Source organism: Kalmanozyma brasiliensis, assembly GCF_000497045.1.
Source record: "Kalmanozyma brasiliensis GHG001 unplaced genomic scaffold PSEUBRA_SCAF8, whole genome shotgun sequence".
In the NCBI taxonomy this organism is placed as follows: Eukaryota; Fungi; Basidiomycota; class Ustilaginomycetes; order Ustilaginales; genus Kalmanozyma; species Kalmanozyma brasiliensis.
Window position 1 is genome coordinate 408,799 of NW_015961991.1, and position 17,973 is coordinate 426,771.

Here is a 17,973-nt window from a genome sequence, read left to right on the forward strand (position 1 = left end):
TTTTCACATCACACTACGCATGCATACACTCTTTCTCCGTCCCATTCGCATCTGCATACCTCTCTCTCTCTGTCAAGTTTCGTATTGCTCAATCTCATTCCGTCTAGACTTGTAGTTGTGATCTTGGGTATATTTTGCTGCGGTCAGAACACTCGACCGGAACCTCTGCATCGATAGCACGTCTCGTCGCCGAGCCAGAAGCTCTCGATGATGCCTCGTCCGTTGCATTCGAAGCAGAGTCTGCCACCTATTCGTGGGTCACCGGGTAGGACCACTAGTGCTCCGGGTGGTCGAGCGCCATACCACCCTTGGTGGGCTGGCTGCACCGTGACGTAGGGATTGGGACCGCCGGGGTTGGGACCGAAGCCGCCGACGAAGCCGCCTGGTGGTGGGGGTTGGTGGTAGCCTGGTCCTGGACCGTAGGGTGAGGGACCGGGCGAGAAGGGGGGATGCTGAGGAGGAGGATGAGTCGGTGGTGGTGGTCCGTGGCCGGGTGGCGGCATTGGTGGTGCAACGTACTGCGATGGTAGACGCTGGTCTTCTGTGACGTTGCTGGCGTCCTGGTAGTTGGGTGGGACGTCTGACATGCGTGCTCCTTCCGTCTCTGCATCCACAGAGGGCGGTGTACGTGGCGGCCTGGTCGGCTGCTGCTGCTGCGGAGGATGCGGTGGTGGTGCGTGAACAGGCGGGCCATAGCCTCCATACCCCGGCTGAACAGGGCTCAGCGGACCGCCGAACCCTCCACCACCAGCACCAGGATACCCACCCAGCATGTGTCCGTGACTCGGCCTTCCACCCAACCCCGCTCCCATAGGTGGTCCACCTAGCACCGGCAACGGCTTCTGAAAGTGACTCGTCGCCCCGTTCAACCCGGTCGAATAGCTCATGGCCGCCGAGTACGTCTTGCCGTACTTGTCCCAACAGCTCTTGTGCGGGTTGTTGGGGTCACCATGCTTGAAGCCCGTGTCGTTGCATTTGGGACAGCCGCGCCAGTCGCGAGGGTAGACCAGGATCTTGCCCTTCCGTAGCAAGGGCTGGCCAGGCGTAGGGACCGTCGTAGGTCGGTACGAGTCGGTGGGCCTCAAGCTCGGTCGAGATGATGAAGATGATGACGAGGGCGGTGGTGCCGAGGGCGGAGCATACACAGACGGCGAAGTGACTGCCGGTGGGGCTGCGTGGGTGCTCGAGGAGGTTCGCGAGTGGTGTGAGTCAAGGCTCGGTCGAATTGCCGCCGGTTGTGATAGCGCAGGACTTGGTGGTGCGGCGTACGTTCGGGGTGGAAGGGCCGGTGTTGTGCTTGAAGTAGGTGCGATGGTTGTACCAGTTTGCTGAGGCGTGACACCGGTCTCGAAGGGGTTCGTGGATGCTGTAGTCGCGGAAGCGGCGGTGACACTTGCCGCGCCCGTTCCGCTGCTCTGCTCTTCTGGCGCCAAGAACGGGTTGCGTGATGCGGTGGTAGCTGCAGGAGGTCCGGCTGCCGTACTGTGTGTGGCATTGCTGCTAGGTGCTGCACTCGTCGTCGAACTTGCCTCATTAGTAGGGGAACCTATTGGCTCGTACGGGGGTGGAGCATCGTCTGGTACCGGATCAATGTCGGCATCGTTGGTGCGCGACGACATGTCGAGCTTGACTTCAGCCGACCAGCACCTTGACTGCTGATGTCCGCTCGGAGGCCCGCCAGAGGCAAATAGGGAAACGATGATGGTTGACAGAGGTCAAAGTGCGGAAGGCTTTGGTGGGCTGTGTCTGTGCGTTATCGAGTCTTGGCGCACAGCGTTGCTCAAATTCGAGGTGGAGCGTACAAGCCGTCCAGAAAGCCGCGGAAGTCGGACAGACCCTTTCCAAAGAGATCTTCTCGCTTTCTTCTCATCCTTCTCGACTCGGTCCATCTCTTCTCACCATCGGCATCAGTCTTCGTTGCTGCTTGGACACAGTCAGGCTGCAATAGCTGCTCGTGCTCCAATACCGCACAACCATGTCGGTCACTCTGCACACCACGCTCGGTGACGTGAAGGTCGAGGTCTTCTGCGACACAACGCCTCGTGCAGCCGAAAACTTCCTCGGCCACTGCGCCGCCGGCACCTACGACGACGTCAAGTGGCACCGCAACATCAAGAGTTTCATGATCCAGACGGGTGATCCGAGTGGCACAGGCAAAGGAGGCCAGTCCATCTGGGGCAAGCCTTTCGCAGACGAGATTCGCTCGACACTCAAATTCGACCGCCGAGGCATCGTTGCCTGTGCCAATGCGGGACCCGACACCAACAAGTCGCAGTTCTTCATCACATACGCCAAGCAGGCTCATCTCGACGGCAAGTACACCATTATCGGCAGAGTCATCGATGGTGCCGAAGATGGAGGTACGCTGGATGCAATGGAAGCTGTACCGGTGGATGCGAAGAACAGACCAACTAGCGAGATCAGGATGACCGGCGTAACCGTGCACGCTAATCCTGTTGCAATGAAGGCGATAGGCAAATGAAGGCTTTATTGCGAACGAAGACGGAAAAAGGTCGTGTTCTCTGCAAGCCGACCGCCTGGACTCGGTCATGCTGGTGTCGGCAGAGTGCAGCGCTCAGACGTGCGCAGCTGCGCCAGCAGCGACACCATTACCGAAGGTGGTCTCTCCAAAGCCCGAGCCAGTACCCGTACCTGAAGCAACCTTCATCTCTGACGCAGGCAAGCTGCCGGAGCCTCCGTTCGGGGCCGCGCCCCCTGCTCCTCCCTGCGCTTGACTGGAACCCATCGCAGCCCCAGCTGCGGCTCGCTCTTCCAGCCAAGATCTAAAGTCGTCCTTCAGACGGATTTGCCCACGATCATCCACCGTGTCCCAAGGGTACTGAGCGTTGAATTGTTTCACCGGAATCGGCTGCGTCCAGCCAGGAGGCAGCACCCACGTAGCTGTCGTCCACAACATCGAACCGCAAATGTTGGTTAGCAACGTCCAGAACAAACCACGAACGCTCTGCCAAGCTCGAACTTACGATTGCGGCAAAGACCCTTTTCGGTGGCGTGCGAATGTCCCAACAGATCGTCGAACCAGTTGCTGCGCTTTCGAAGTCCCTTCAGCAGCATGTGGCCCGTCTCTGGGTCCACGGGGACCAGGCGGCCCGTGTCGGTGCACATGTAGTTTTTCGTCATACCGGATAGGTACCAGTCTTTGAGTTGACCGCCGATGTTCCGCTTCTTGGCTGCTCTGCTGTTCAACGGTACGGATCGCTTGCTCGTCAGAGCATGACAGTCGGCGACGAAGACCGCAGCCGATAGCAGTAGGAATAGAATGCAAGTCTTGTTGGTCAACATGGCGCTTGGATGTGTAGGGACGAGAAAGGACTGTGAGTTGTGATGGTGGTCAAAGACAATGCTTGAGTAGCATCGCTGGTCTCCGTCTCTGAGCTGACCGTCGCTTTCAATCACACGTCGACTTCATTCGCCTGCAGTGGGAAAGTGAGTGGGAGTGTGTGTTGTCGCTATCCGTTGTGATGAGGTGGGGCATTTCATATCAGGTCCCCGATTTTGGACCAGATCTTGATTTTGCGCATGCGCAGGGTGGAGGCCCTCGCTGCTTTCAAAGCCGGGAACTTCTTAGTCACCGAAGTTCTGCGCACGTTCATCCTTCCAGGTGTCTTGCCTCTCACCATCAAGGCCCCCAATCGTTGTCAGATAGACCAGCTCGCAGCATATCATGCACTCCTAGCATCTCTCAGGCGCTACGACGACGCCGTCGTTACCGATCGATGTTGCTACCACACGCCGTTTCGGCGCTGCGAGCGTCCAGACGTACTCTCCTGCCCCTCCCACCAATAGCCCGACTTCGGACGCCGACTCGATGCATCGCCTCGTCCAGTCACAGTGCAGCGCAAGTACAAGAAGTCGTTCCACAGGACTCGAAAGCCTCCGATCAGCCCTCGTCATCCTCGGCAGAGCCACAGAAGCTCGGCAAGCGAGCACGCAAGGCCCTCAAGGCGCGGCAGAGGCAGGACGATGAACGCATAGCCAAAGAAGCCAAAGCCAAGGCAAAAGCCGAAGTCCGCAACGCGGATACAGGCTCTCAACATGCCGCCAGCCGAGACGACGGAGGAGATTCCGAAGCATCGCCAATCATTCGAGTGAGGCATGTCGTAGCCGTGGTAGACGGCTCATCCTCAAGCTCAACAGCGCAAAGCAGAGAAGTTGACGCTTGGAGGTCGAAAGCCAAAGCTCAAGGCGAGACAGATCCGACAATTGGGTGGAGTGGGTCTCTATTCCGAAGTCATGTCTCGTCTCTACTCTCTGGATTCGGTACCTCGCCAACTACCGAGCAGCTGCAAGAAAGCGATTTGCCAGGCGCCGCTCCTATCACCGACACCGCCTCATCCACAGACGCTACCCAAAGCAGCACCGACACAAGCGGTCCATCAGATAGAAGAGGCAACCCAAGATACATGAACAAGTCGGAGCGAATGGAGTCGCAAGCACGCGTCATCTTCCAGGCTATCCAGGAAGCACGTGAACGAGGCATCGTCGACGAGGACGAATCGTTCTTCTACCCCTATCCCGAGGGTGTACCACCGAAAGATGTCGAAGGCAGAGACGCTGTGTGGCTCAACCTTGGTCCAGATCCGGAAGCATGGGGACGAGAGATCCCGCAGGTCAAGGACAGTTGGCTCGAAGTGCTCTCGCTCGGTCTGACCAAGGAGATCACGGGCAGAGCGTACAAGCCGCCTTTCAGGTCACTTGAGGTCGACGAAGCCGACGAGACAGAGCTCGAACGAACAAAGGAAGAGCGGATTGCATTTGACGACTTGGTGGATGATTACGATCTCGAAGACCACGAACGACTGGAACAGCTGGGAGACTCGATCGTCAACATGTCCTCCCGTCTGTTGGCATATCAGTCGTTCCCAGACGTCAACGAGGGGTCGCTGACGAGGCTTTCGAATTATCCGACGCAGAATAACTTCCTGGCGTTGCTGTTCCAGGAGTGTGGACTGGCCGCAAGGCGGGACGAACTCCGAGATGAACTCCGCAAGGCAGCCGCAACGGACCTCGAAGAAGGCCAAGACCAAGAGGACAAGCCACGATCGAAGCGGCAGATCAGGAAAGAGCAAGAGGCTACGCAGAAAGAAGAAGACAAAGCCCGGCTGCCTCTGCTCATCAAACGCGATGCAGACATGTTCGAAGCCTATGCTGCCGCTGTCTTCCTCAGCAACGGTAACGACTTTAACGTGGTGCACAACTGGCTCTGTCACCTGTTCAGGCCGTTCCAAGATCAAGCCTACCGGTTCATGGTGCAACGTAGTGAAGCGCTTGCCCGACTTCAGGCGAAACGTGCAGCGGCAGCAGCAGCAGCTGCCGCCGAAGCGACGGCCGCCGAGACAGCTTCCGCCAGCAAAGCCTTTTCACTGCCCTCTTTCCTCAGCAAGCCCAACGACGCTGGCTCACCAACCAATCTCGCAGCCGAAGGCTTCGGCATCAGGTCCGCCTCTGTCGACCCGTCGTCCGTGCCCTTCGCGGCGCTCTTCCCTGAATTTGCGCGTGGCGACAAGCCCTCAGCAATCCCGACCTATGCGCTGAATAACACCTCGGAAGCATTCATCACGGACGAGTTCCTCACCGTCGCCGCCCGCGCTCGGCGTCAACGCGAAGAGCGCCTCCGCGAAGAACTGCGCCTGCAAGATCAGCAGGAGCTGATGAACATGGGCTGGTTCCGCAAGGGCTTCCTCAACCTCAGAACGGGCTTCAGGCAGTACGTGCTGGGAGCGGATGTGCAGCGTGAAGAGGAGCTGAGGTTACGACAGAAGGTCAACGAGCAGAGAGGGATGAGCGAGAAGGATCGGCAGAGGTTGCGGGCCCAGGAGAGGTATGCGGCCGGCGTGTCGATTCGGAGCACGGGGAGTAAGAAGAAGCAGCGGCTTGGGGATGTTGAGTAAGAGAAGGTCATAGACTAGACAAGAGCATGATTCAATGATAGAGCTTCTGCGATACATGTATACTGAATTGGCGAACAGAAGTATGTGGGCTTTGCATGCGAGTGCGTGCTGACGGGGACGGCCACCGCCAAATCCGAGCGGCAGTGAAGCCGAGTGGGGAAATTCTGACCGGCTACAGAGTGCGATGTCGGCTTTAGAAGACGCACGGCGCGTTGTTGCGATCTCCCCCGCATTTCAAACTTGAGGGTCTGAGCGTTTTCCAACACACTGTCTCTCCTCTCGACCACGTCCTTCAATCTCCTGTTTGCCGTCGCAGCATCATTCGAACAGCAATGCTGCCATCAACACGCTGCATGCTGCAGCACTCTCTGCGCCGTCTCGCTCCCCACGACCGAAGCAAGACGATCGGCTTCATCGGTCTTGGCGCCATGGGCAAGGAGATGGCCAACAACCTCCTCTCGAAAACCCTTGCCGCCAACCCGGACCCGGCAGTCACTTTCGTCGTGCACGACACATTCGAGCAGTCCATCACGCGCTTCCTCACCGCCAACACGTCGCTCTATCCGAATCGCAACATCCTTGCTGCCTCGTCGCCCGCTGGCATCGCCAAGCTGTCGGGTACCATCGTTACGATGCTCCCCTCGTCTCCGCAGGTCAAGAGCGTCTACACGGAAGAAAACGGCATTCTGGACGGTCTTGAGTCCTATTGCTCCGCCTCGGCTGACGACATCCAAGCCAAGACCCTTTGCATCGACTGCACGACGCTCGATCCGAAAGTAGCCGTCGAAACGGCGACCACGATCAAATCGGCCAACGCGCACTCGGCGTTTGACATGATTGACGCGCCCGTATCCGGCGGTGTGGTGGGTGCCAACGCAGGTACGCTCTCGTTTATGGTCGGTTCGAACTCGTCTACCTCGTTCGCCACTGCCGAGCCCTACCTGGCGATGATGGGATCGAGAGCGATCCACTGCGGCAAGAACGGTAACGGTTTGATCGCCAAGATTGCCAACAACCTGCTGTTGGGCATTTCGATGCTCGGCGTTACAGAAGCCATGCTGCTCGGCACGGCACATGGGTTGCCGCCCAAGGTGCTCGCGGGCATCATCAACACGAGCACGGGCAAATGCTGGTCTTCGGAAGTCAACAACCCCTGTCCAGGCGCGCTGGAGGGGACGAAATACAGTCCACCCGCGGATAGAGATTACGAAGGTGGATTTGCAGCAAGATTGATGGCGAAGGATCTGAAGTTGGCGATGAACACGGCCAAGTTGGAGGGTGTGCCGACACCGCTCGGCCAGCTGACGAGTAGCATCTATGAGGCGTTGGGTGGAAACGAGGAGTACGGGGGCAAGGATTTCGGGGTTGCGTTCAAGGCGCTGAGTGCCGCACTGGGGAGGGAGGAGTTCAAAGGCGGACGAGAGGAGGTCTAACCAACATCCCAAAGGCAATTTCAATCAGTGCAGACTGTCACGCATGTTTGAGTAGACGTGCCAATCCGACCGTGCGGAAGGCGATACGATTAAAAGTGGTGTATAAATGCCATACAAATACAAAAGGGGGTATCATCTTCGTTCATCGCCTTAAAACCTCTTCAACCCCAACCCGCTCTCGCCAGCCTTCTCGAAGTACGCCCGCAACTCGGACTGCCTCTGCCTCTCATCTTCCTCTTCGGCGCGCACCGTCTTTTGGAGCATCTCTTCGTACTCGCTCAAGCGTCTTGTTGGCTGTCTGCTGATGGCGGGGCTGGTATTTGCGCTGCTGGCCGCGGAGACGAGGGCGAATCCGGAGGTGAAGGAGGATCGACGCGACGATGTGGGTGTCGACACGACCGAGTTGGACGCAGAATGCTTCTTGGACCACGACTTGATGGAGGATCGACGACGGAAGAGTCGCAGCAGGTCGAGGTGGAGGGCCGAGGAGCTTGATGGAGAGGTGGAGGGGGAAGGCACGTCGTCCGAGTCTTGCGTGTGGGTTTGGAGGGTGGAGTGACCGTGCACGTCGCGAGTGGTGCAACGATGTGATGGCGACCGCGATGCGGATGAGCGCTGTGATGTGGAGGGGAGGAGGAAGACGGGTGATAGCGAGGATGCGGACATGACGGGTGAGGAGGGTGCCGAGGATCGCACCTGCTCCTCGTAGAGATCGCTGAATGTGAGGTATTGGTAGGGCATGATGGCCGGAGAGAGGGTGGTGTATGTGTGTGCTCGCGGTGATTATCTGAGAAGGATGATGAGGCCGGATGTTCGTGTCGTTTATATCTCGTCTAGGCTCGTACAAAGTTATGAACGGTGGAGGGTGGTGACTAGGTCTAAGTGCTCGGTGATGGCTGGCGCAGAATATGGTCGTAGGGAGACGTCAAAGAGCGATGTCCGTTTTCGTCGGGTATAAGGTCTTGGTGGATGATGGTATACGCTCGACAAGCTGAGTCGTGAGTCACTTGGAATGTGAATGGTGAAAGCGGCGCAATGGTTACGTGACGATCCTGTTGCTCGCTTATAGCAGTGGCTGAGGAGATAGCGGCAAATGGGCACTTTTCCGGTTTTTTCACCTTCATGTTCCCGGTTCATCTTGCTTTGACAGCCAGCGAACCCTGGCTCAAAGAACCAGCCCGGAAAAATTTCCAAACGGCGAAATTCGCAGCTGCACGCACGCACGCCATTCATCAGATGTTGCCGACGCGTATGACTCCGTGGACACGGCGCAGCGGAATTAAATTTCTCTTGTCGATCCCTGTGACACGTTCCTTCCCGTGTGACTGGTGTCATTGCGGATGACTCCTCCATGGAGCTCTCTTGCTCGATCTGAGATTTGTATTCAATCTTCACGGTGATGCGAGATTGTGTGAGCGAGACTGATGCTCGTACAAAAGCGAAGTGTGTAGCAAGCAACCTCAAAGCGCCGGTTCGCTCAGCTGGTGGCTCCCGGCAAGCTTCGGTTGATTAACCGGCACGTCGAAAATAGCAACCCATCTTAGCTCAATACGGCGGCTACCCTCGCTTCTACTAGCCTAGCTCACCTTCGCATCATCTAATCAAAGCAATCCACTCACCCCTTGTTGAATATCGACATCCTCTCTTCCACAAATGAGCAGAAAGAAGATGTATCGCCAAGAAGTTCGTCCCTCGGGGCGGACCGTACAATTCAAAGGGCGACACAACGTGATGATCTCCCGTGTCGGCCAATTCCGAAACTTGTCTACAAGGCTCACCGAGTTGTTCCGAGAGCTCGGGTGGAGTCGTGTCAGCGCGATATAACATTTTGGAAAATTGCGACTTCGGACTTTGAAGGGTAAAAAACCGAAGAAGTGGCCACCGCGGAAGGTCACCACCGGTTACCGGATGGCTTTTTGGAGCCGGTGCCGGACGACGACGACGCTAGCCGCCGGCTCCGGCTATGAGACGAGTCTGAGGTTGTAGGACCATGGAGCGAGCTGGGTCTCATGTCTTGTAAGTGAGGAACAAGAGCGAGCATAGTAGATGTGATCTGAAGCGGTGTGGTGGGTTGCAAGCGAAATTCTTTCCACAATGTGAGACAATAGTACCAAACAAATACAGACAAATAACGAGGACGACCGTCGCAGCCCGACGCGACCAAGCCGCGAGGTGTGCAATCCATCATCAGGCTCGAGCGATCGCATTGCTGGACCAGCCAACACCAGCCAAGGCTTGGATCGAACTATGACTCGTCATCGGAGCCTTTCTGGGCGAAGGCGAAGTGGGCTGCACGGCTGCGGCAAATGAGCTCTCACAACTGCAAGCTCTTCAACGCGGACGTCGATTCAGGAGCACGCTTGCTGAAAGGCAGGTCAGACGGCGGCTCGCACAGTTCCTTGGCATGCAGCCAGCATTGAGGTGGCGTAAAGCTCGACGAAAGGTGGGTCATGAAAAGTGGGGTGAGAGGACACAGAGTCGAATTGACTGCTTGGCGAAGCAGAGAGAGGAACGCAGAGCCAATCAGATAAGCGGACGCGGGCCCGAATGGTTGACTCGGTTTCATTCGAGATCGAACGCAGCGCTCCGCCAGTCTGTGGGACAGAGGAAGGAAAGCTGATTCGAAAGCAGCAGCCGCGCTGAACGTCTAATCTGATAACAAAAGATTCTTTGCCTTCTCGATTTTGCAGGCACTAGACCAGTCACCAGAATCGCGCTTTGGGCTCAGCCGAATGGCTCAGTCAGAGACCCCAATTTTCGCCCCGACCATCGCAATCACTCACTTTGACCTTCTCACCATCATCCTCGCCCTTGCTCGACCATCAACACAGCGCACCTCTCACCTCCTCCTGGAGGCCGAAACCGAGATCAGTTCACTTACTTCACGAGTCGTGACGACCAGGCGTTGATATCCACGTTCGATGCCCGCTGTCTACGTGCTCATCTAGGCTGAGAAGATAGCTCTTGCAGCCATGTCCTCGCCAGCCATGGCATCGATGATGCCCTCACCGGGTCCGTCGAATGCTTCGCTCGCCGCACACAGGAGCTTTTCGCAGAGACCCATTGCCTCCCCCTCGGCCTCGATTGCGCCCTCGTCACTCAAGCCTGCTCCTGTCAAGGCTTCATCATCGCGGTTAGCGCCAGCGCCTTCTTCGACACTCGCCCCAGCCCCTGTCCAGCCTCTCGTAGCTGTCAAATCTGCCTCATCCTCCGTTCCTTCAGCAGCTCTCGCATCGTCCGCGTCTGTCACGCCCTCAGTCCCCAAGAAGGATGCCAGCGGCGGCCCTCTCGTCCAGCCATCCAAGGAATGGGTCCTTCCAGCTCGCGCCAAACCCGGTCGCAAGCCATCCGAGACCGAGCCGCTCACCAAACGCAAAGCGCAGAACCGCGCCTCTCAGCGTGCATTCCGAGAACGCAAACAATCCTACCTCTCCGAATTGGAGGCCAAAGTTGCCGCATACGAGGCAGCTGAGATCGATCGCAGCGTCGAGATCCAGAAAGTCGCTCAGAAGCTGCGCGCCGAGAACGAGGCCTTGCGCAAAGAAGCGGCAGGCTGGAAGGACAAGTTCGTCAAGATCGAAAAGTATCTGCTGCAAGCAAAGGCGAATGGCGGAAGACTGCCGGGAGTGACGCCGAGTGTCAAGTCCGGCCCTGGATGCAAAGCGCCCGCACACGAAAGGGCAGCAGCGGTGCCCAAAAGAGGCGTGCTCGTTGCGCCGGGGACTAAGAGCGAGCGGGATCGCGAGAGGAGCGCTGGTAGCGTGCGATTCGCGGATGTCTCGACTCAGCAGAGTGAGACTTCGGCTCGCTCGTCGGTTGAGGATCAGCCTGCCGCAGCAGTGCCTCTCCGACGCAAACCCGCATCTGTTCCAGCTGTTGTCTTCCCGGTGGATGCCGCGAGTCCGTCCACGGCGACGAGCGTATCGATGGAGGTCGACGACGCTCAGACGCCAGCTGTGTCGTCCAGCCTGATCGCTCCCCGCAAGGGTCCCAAACCGCCTCTCTGGTCTTTCGAAACCACGAAGCCGACCACTCCACCTGCGACCGGCCCTGCTACTGCAGCAGAGAGCGCGGACAAGGCGGCCTCGCTTCTCTCGCCATCTCTTCTCTCACATGCTGGTCATCTGGACGGCGGATGTGGCTTTTGCACCGAGGCCTCTCCGTGTGTGTGCGCAGACGACTTCCTCGATCTCTCCAAGCCAGAACAGCCGTCCCACATCGCCGTTGCCAGCGACGTGCCCTCTGCAGTCCCGCTTCCGAAGCGTACCACAACTTCGAGCGCATCAGAGACGTCGAGAAGGATGAGCATTGGCTCTCTCACCCATGCAAAAGATGTCGCGCTCGATCAACGCAAGCGAGCACCTGCCAGCGGCAACAAGCTTTGGTACACGGTCGCTCAGCAGGCGTCTCCTCCAAGCGTAAGCACCGCTGCCGTGCCTCTTTCGCTCAGAGGATCGACGAAGCCCAAGACCAGCAAGAAGCTCTGGAGTGTAATTGAAGCACCGGCGGAACCAGTCTGCACGGGCGATCCGAGCACCTGTGGTGCCTGCTCGACCGACCCTGGTCTTGCAGCCTTCTGCGAAGCCGTCACGACCGCCACCACCGCTCCTTCCACCTCGTCTTCGATCCTCGCCATCCCATTGAGCTCGTCTCCAGCACGACCGATCATGGCACGGGCTGGCACAACAGGTCAACTTGCCTCAACCTCCCACACATCGCGCGGTGAAACCATCCCCTCCGCGTGGCGTCAGATCCGCTCCCACCCCCGCTTCTCCCAGTGGCAGGGCGGGCTCGACCTTCTCGCCGAAGTCGTCAGCAAGCGAAGTGGCAACTCACCCCTCCTCTCGCAAAAGCGGCCCCGCGAGGCATCGGTCGAGATCGAGAGCTCCACCACCTCGATGCTCGCGACGAGCAACGATCGCGCCACCGCCAAACCCAGCCTCCTCCACACCACCTCCGACACCATCGTGTACGCCAGCACCAGTGTCAAGATCGAAGATGACGATGACGATGCGAGGGAGAGCAAGCGAAGCAGGATTCTGATCGATAGAGAGGCCGTTCAGGAGGCGCTGGCGCTGCTCGATGCAGGGACGGCAAAGGAACCAAGGGGTAGTGTAGGGTTGGGCATCAGGGAGGAACAGCCTTGCCCGTGCCCTTGGCGTCCGGGGGAGAAACGCTCGCCTTGACCGAGCAGCTTCGGGTGTGCTTCTGGCATCCGCAATGAATATTGATCCCACTGCTGACTCGTCAGATCTAGACTGAGAGAGGAGAGTGAAGACGATGAGTGAAGACGATGAGTGAAGACGATGAGTGAAACCGATGAGGTATGAGTTGTCGACACATGCTGTCAGTCATAAATGCTATTGGAGAGGTGGTGCTTCATCAATTGGCCGGTTGGCCCAATGGTAAGGCGTCTGACTACGATTGCGTCCCTCGAGGGCGTCTTGTATCAATCAGGAGATTCTGGGTTCGAGCCCCAGGCTGGTCACTTTTTTTTTCGCGAATCAGAATTTTTCAACTCTCACACTCTTTTTCTCGCCATGCCCAGAGCTGCCTCACTGCACGCAATAGTCGGATGAAACTCGGGAACATCAAAGTTGAGTGCGTTTAGAAAGGCAGATTCGGTGCTTGTGCGGCAAAGCAAGACGAATAGCCACAAATGCAAGCAGTGAGTATCAAGCGCGATGTGCGCAACCGAGCGTCGTAAGTGTTCCTTTCAGCGAACGATCGCTCAAGGTCGTCGTTGAGGAGGAGGAGCCGAGCTCTCGGCCCCGGTGTGCTCACGAATGCGCTTCCTTTCTGCCAAAACATCGGGCGCAGGACGACGAGGCGAGCTAGGTGGAGCAGTCACCCCGTCTCGAGGAGGAGGCAAACCGAAGTCGGCCCGGTGCGGGGGAGGTGTCTCGGTGCGCACATGGACGCGAGCGAGCCTGGCAGCTAGGTCGGACATGAAGTCGCGATCGCGTTCAGAAGCAGCCGTGACTGCGCGAAGCACGCTCTCTGCGTCATCAATGCCGCCGACAGGCAGACCGGGAGCTGCACGGACGAGATTGATGCCAACCAGAGCGGCAAGGAGGAGAAGGAAGGAGACGTTCATCGCGAATGGCCGATGCAGGTGCTGGATGATATTGAGACAAGTCAAATCATACCAGCGCTTGCTCTTATACCTGTGAGAGCGTGGTCTTTCGAGCACAAATTTCAAGCTTGAGTCAAAATCTCAAGGCCAACTCCTTTCTCCATAGCCCACCAGCCCCGTTGGCGGCAACGAGTCGCATGTGTGGCAATGCGGCGAAAGTTTCGCGCTCAAGAACGAAGGAGGCCCACCAGGAACCGCTGTCCCCCAACGGTCAAGCGATGCTGGCTGAACCCGCCTTACTCTGTGAATCACAACGGCTTGAGCAGATAGGTAAGGATTCCCAGTTGGCTAGGCGATGCCCGCATGATGAAAGCTCATTTCGACGATGAGCGAAAAGAAGCCAATCCCACGCTCTTTTGACCTTGCTGTAAAAGTGTTGTGGTCGATGAAGGCGGGTCCAACACTCGCTCCCACGAGCTGAATACATCTGTGCAATGGTGTGCGCCAACTTACCCCCTTGCCGACTGTCACGAACAACAACTTCCCATTGATGAAGGAGCAGAGTCACTCGTCAACATGGTAACGTGTGGAGATTGCAATATGTTAGACCGTGGCCCCAGCCCCGAGCCCCGAAATCTCACGCGCGAAAAATTGCCCCTGCTTTCGGCAAGCACGGAAAGAGCTCTTACCAGGTTGAATGAGTTTCGGGCGAGAGGAAGCAGAGCTCGGGACGCCACGAGCTGGAAATGTCGGCAACGGCGTTGGTTGACATCTGTACCCGCATGCACCCCACACTCGCTCAGTCCTGCATGACGCTGCCGCCGCTGAGTTAGCTTGGTATCTCAGCTGAGAGTAGGTCGAGCCCCGAACTCTGCTGTCAAACGACACTGTGTTCGCTTGTCGGCAGTGTTGCTCCGTTGCAGATAGTCGTCTTATCCGCGTATGTGAGCTTGTGAGCAGTCCGAGGCAACCGTCTACTGTAGGATCTGGGTTTTGCGCGGTGTGGGGCAACGCTTTCCCCACACCGTCGGGTCGCTGACAATGTCGAGTAGTATATAGAGCTTGTCCTCAACGGTCCTGTTCCAACCACGCCCCTTCAGGCTCATCCTTCATCTCACCCCCCTCCCATCAAACAGAGTGATCCATAACAGTGTCTGCCGAGTCACATCTTCATCATGACAAACGAAAGCTCCGTGGTGGGCACCATCGCCGCGACCGTCTTCACCCCTCTCTCCGGCCTGCCCTTCCTCCTGCAGCTCTACATCGGCACGATCATCCTCACCTCAGGGTGGATGCTCTACAACCTCGCTCTCTCGCCCCTCTCTCGCTACCCAGGTCCACTCTCTGCGCGTCTGGGCATCCCCTTCTGGCGCTTCTATCACGCCCTCCAAGGCGACTACGCACCCGCCCTCTACGCCCTTCACAAGCATCACGGTCCCATCGTCCGAATCGGACCCACTCACCTCTCCTTCTCCGACCCTGCCGCCATGAACTCGATCTACAGCCTCTCGGACGGTACCTCGTCGCGCTTCCGCAAATCCTCCTTCTACCGTTCCTTCCAGGTGTTCAAATCGCACCCGTCGATCTTCAGCGAGCGGGATCCAGCGGCACACTCGAAGCGTCGTCGAGCCGTCGCCAGTGCCTACAGCATGAACAGCCTGGTGAAGCTCGAAGAGTACGTGGAGGACGTATCCGAGTTGCTGCTGAAACGACTCGAGGAGCTGGTCGAGACGCAATCCATCGAAGCGGGAGGGACGAAAGCGGTGCAGCTCGATCCTTGGTTTCACTTTTTCGCCATGGATGTGGTGGGTGAACTGGCGTTCGGGCAGGGATTCAACCTGTTGCATCGAGGCAAAGATGATGAGCGGTTCCTGACGGGAGTGTTGAACCTGTCCCAGTGGGGAGCGGTAGCGGGATGCTTGCCGTGGGTGTCGAGTTGGGTGCTGTGGCTCTTCCCCCGCGTGACCGGGCAGCCGGGAGGAAGTGTTATTGGAGATATGACAACGTCAAGGATCCAAACAAGGTATGCCGAGGTGGAGGACAATGGTGGTGTGGCGTCAAGACCCGACATGCTCACCAAGTTCATGGACGCCCGAGACCCCGATACGAAGGAGAAATACTCGATGAAACAGGTGCTCTTCTCCGCTTCGTCGGTCATGTCTGCCGGGTCGGATACGACGGCGACGAGCCTGACAATCTTTTTCGGCTACCTGCTCGACAACCCCACGTGCTACGCAAAATTGCGCGAGGAGATCAACGCGGCAGTTGATGCTGGAAACCTTTCGTCCCCGGTCAAGTACGCGAAGGGCGCGCAGCTCGAGTATCTGCAAGCATGCATCAAGGAGGCGCTTCGACTGTCACCGCCGATCTCGATGGATCTCCCCCGCTATGTGCCCGCTGAAGGCGCCATCATCGGCTCCAATCCGCACCTGATTCCCGGAGGAACGACGGTGGGGATCAGCCCCTACGTTCTGCACCGCAACACGTCGGCTTTTGGCCCTGACGCAGAGTCGTACCGTCCCGAACGCTGGCTCGAGGGCGGCGAGGAGGGCCGCAAATCTCTCGAGCGCTACAACATGACTTTCGGCGGCGGATCCCGCGCGTGCATCGGTAAGAACATCAGTCTGATGGAGCTCTCCAAGGTCATTCCCGAGATACTGCTCCGATACGACATCAAGAAGCCGGCTGTCATCCCGCAGGTGGTGTCGCAAAAGGGGACCAGGCAGCCCTCATTCCAGGGTAGGAGCGCGTGGTTCCTCGAGGCGCACAATCTGTTTGTCGAGCTCGTGCCGCTTTCCGTCTAGTGCGAATGATATCTTATTGATGCAATGTCTGTGTGTGTATCTACGTCGACTTGGTGGTCATCTTCGCGGGGTTGCGAATGGTTCTTTCGAAACCGGGAAACTTGACCCTAAAATCTCTCTGATCGAACTTATGCCCATCTGGCCACAACCAGTAGTGTGGGTACCTGGCCCTGCCCAAATTCATCCAGAGCATCGCCCACGCTTCCATGATCACCCCGCTTAGCAGCACCACAGGCAAGTAATGCCAACCCAACTTGATCACCGGAGGACTGGTCGCAGCCAACAACGCGGTCGCTCCTCCCGGTGGATGAACGGTATCCGTCAAAATCATCACGCACAGCGCTGTACCCGTCGCCACCCCGCCTGCGATCCACACCAGGCTGTGACTCGAATCGATCAGGTCCGGATTGTAGTTGCCGTTCAACGCGAAGAGTTTGGTGATGCATACGGCGGTGAGGGCGGAGAGGAATTGACCGCCCATGAACGCCTTCGGTTGACCCAAGGGCGAGGCAGGGGTGCCGTAGAGGATGACGGATGAAGCGCCAAAGGAACCGATGACGATCGGCGCCGTCCAGGGCGTGATCGGGTCGTTGGAGGACGAGGCGAATTGGTTCCAGCGGGAAAAGGTGATCATGACAAAGCTGAGACCGAGGCAGGCACCAATCCATGCCCAGAGGAGGGTTTCGATTTTGCGAGGGAGCGCTTCGACGGGACGAATCAGGGCGCGGTTCTCGGTACTTTTGCGTCGATAGCCGAGGAGGTGCGCGATGGGGTACGGGATGCGCGAGAGAAGCGGCACACGTTTCGGCGCGGACTGCGACTCGACGTCCTTTTCCTTACTGGCGGCGCTGCCAGCGGTCGAGGAGGGCACCTGTTGAGCTGTGGGCAGCTGAGCTGGGTCGATGGGAGGTGCAGCTGCGGGAGCAGTGCTGTTGATGATGGTGGTACCTGCGGAGCGAGATGCCGAGTCCTCCTCTGCGGTCGAGGTCAGCTTGCGGGATTTGGACTCTGCTCTCGCCTTACGCTTGTCGGCATCCACGTCGTCCTCGTCGGAAAAGACGAATCCGTCCTCGTCATCCAGACTTCCTCGGACGGTTCTTGACTCGCTCCTCCATCGTTCTTGTGCGACTCCTGCGGGCTCGTTTTCGTTATAGATCTGGTAAACACGCTGACGAGGACGACCGAGGAAGCTCGCGCGCGAGGAAGAGCGATTGTTCTGTCGGGGCAGCTGTTCCGATGAAGATCCGACAAAGTTGGCGCGGCCTCGGGAGCGAGACCGTGGCAGTCGATCGGGCGAGGCGTCGTTGACCGCGGTGGGTGCTGGAGAGAGCGAGTCTGCAGCTCGACGCATGGTGGGGGTGTCTATGTCTATTGTTGGGCGGTTGTGGTGCAGGCGGATGAAGAGGGAATAGCGATGCTCTAGATCATCGGCGTGGTTGAGAGAAGTGGTGGAAGGAAAGGGAGCTGTGTGATCTGGCTGGCCCTTGGGTCGTCACTAGATGGCCGAGATGGATGGAGGACGAGATGCCGAATCAAGGCAAATGCCGCACCGAAGCAAAGTGGAGTGAGTTGAGATGCCTGCGGTTGAGAGTGAGAGCGAAGGCGATTTCGGCGGTAGGCGGGCCATGTCCGAAGGGAGTCAGCTGAATCTCACAGACTGCAGCGCGACGCAATGACGAGCAGCCGAGCTGAAGACCAGCAAGCGAAGGTGGGGAAAGGGTCGTTCAAGCGTCTTTGCTTTGGTACGA

General features: G+C 58.0%; 10 protein-coding genes and 1 non-coding gene across 11 annotated transcripts; 6 read left to right on the plus strand and 5 right to left on the minus strand.

Moving 5' to 3' along the window:
* Positions 1-143: 143 nt before the first annotated feature.
* PSEUBRA_006092 (uncharacterized protein) lies at positions 144-1,619 on the minus strand (the record flags this gene model as incomplete). Its single annotated transcript, XM_059465689.1, has 1 exon — positions 144-1,619. The coding sequence occupies one exon, from the start codon at positions 1,617-1,619 to the stop codon at positions 144-146; it is 1,476 nt and encodes a 491-aa protein (XP_059320318.1).
* A 356-nt stretch (positions 1,620-1,975) lies between these two features.
* Positions 1,976-2,482, plus strand: PSEUBRA_006093 (Cyclophilin-like peptidyl-prolyl cis-trans isomerase domain protein; the record flags this gene model as incomplete). The annotated part of the gene is made up of 1 exon (XM_016439457.1): positions 1,976-2,482. The coding sequence occupies one exon, from the start codon at positions 1,976-1,978 to the stop codon at positions 2,480-2,482; it is 507 nt and encodes a 168-aa protein (XP_016289783.1).
* Positions 2,483-2,575: 93 nt separating this feature from the next.
* Positions 2,576-3,303, minus strand: PSEUBRA_006094 (uncharacterized protein; the record flags this gene model as incomplete). The annotated part of the gene is made up of 2 exons (XM_016439479.1): positions 2,576-2,901; positions 2,985-3,303. 2 exons carry the CDS (start codon positions 3,301-3,303, stop codon positions 2,576-2,578), a joined length of 645 nt encoding a protein of 214 aa, XP_016289784.1.
* A 434-nt stretch (positions 3,304-3,737) lies between these two features.
* PSEUBRA_006095 (Ribonuclease III domain protein) lies at positions 3,738-5,912 on the plus strand (the record flags this gene model as incomplete). Its single annotated transcript, XM_016439463.2, has 1 exon — positions 3,738-5,912. The coding sequence occupies one exon, from the start codon at positions 3,738-3,740 to the stop codon at positions 5,910-5,912; it is 2,175 nt and encodes a 724-aa protein (XP_016289785.2).
* A 332-nt stretch (positions 5,913-6,244) lies between these two features.
* Positions 6,245-7,345, plus strand: PSEUBRA_006096 (6-phosphogluconate dehydrogenase, NADP-binding; the record flags this gene model as incomplete). Its single annotated transcript, XM_016439464.1, has 1 exon — positions 6,245-7,345. One exon carries the CDS (start codon positions 6,245-6,247, stop codon positions 7,343-7,345), a length of 1,101 nt encoding a protein of 366 aa, XP_016289786.1.
* A 150-nt stretch (positions 7,346-7,495) lies between these two features.
* PSEUBRA_006097 (uncharacterized protein) lies at positions 7,496-8,086 on the minus strand (the record flags this gene model as incomplete). Its single annotated transcript, XM_016439471.1, has 1 exon — positions 7,496-8,086. The coding sequence occupies one exon, from the start codon at positions 8,084-8,086 to the stop codon at positions 7,496-7,498; it is 591 nt and encodes a 196-aa protein (XP_016289787.1).
* Positions 8,087-10,317: 2,231 nt separating this feature from the next.
* On the plus strand, positions 10,318-12,531 carry PSEUBRA_006098 (Basic-leucine zipper domain protein; the record flags this gene model as incomplete). The annotated part of the gene is made up of 1 exon (XM_059465690.1): positions 10,318-12,531. The coding sequence occupies one exon, from the start codon at positions 10,318-10,320 to the stop codon at positions 12,529-12,531; it is 2,214 nt and encodes a 737-aa protein (XP_059320319.1).
* A 202-nt stretch (positions 12,532-12,733) lies between these two features.
* PSEUBRA_006538 lies at positions 12,734-12,833 on the plus strand. Its single transcript has 2 exons — positions 12,734-12,769; positions 12,798-12,833. It is a non-coding gene; the product is annotated as a tRNA-Arg (tRNA).
* A 243-nt stretch (positions 12,834-13,076) lies between these two features.
* Positions 13,077-13,442, minus strand: PSEUBRA_006099 (uncharacterized protein; the record flags this gene model as incomplete). Its single annotated transcript, XM_059465691.1, has 1 exon — positions 13,077-13,442. One exon carries the CDS (start codon positions 13,440-13,442, stop codon positions 13,077-13,079), a length of 366 nt encoding a protein of 121 aa, XP_059321725.1.
* Positions 13,443-14,596: 1,154 nt separating this feature from the next.
* Positions 14,597-16,225, plus strand: PSEUBRA_006100 (Cytochrome P450; the record flags this gene model as incomplete). Its single annotated transcript, XM_016439450.1, has 1 exon — positions 14,597-16,225. One exon carries the CDS (start codon positions 14,597-14,599, stop codon positions 16,223-16,225), a length of 1,629 nt encoding a protein of 542 aa, XP_016289789.1.
* A 40-nt stretch (positions 16,226-16,265) lies between these two features.
* Positions 16,266-17,576, minus strand: PSEUBRA_006101 (uncharacterized protein; the record flags this gene model as incomplete). The annotated part of the gene is made up of 1 exon (XM_016439477.1): positions 16,266-17,576. One exon carries the CDS (start codon positions 17,574-17,576, stop codon positions 16,266-16,268), a length of 1,311 nt encoding a protein of 436 aa, XP_016289790.1.
* Positions 17,577-17,973: the final 397 nt, after the last annotated feature.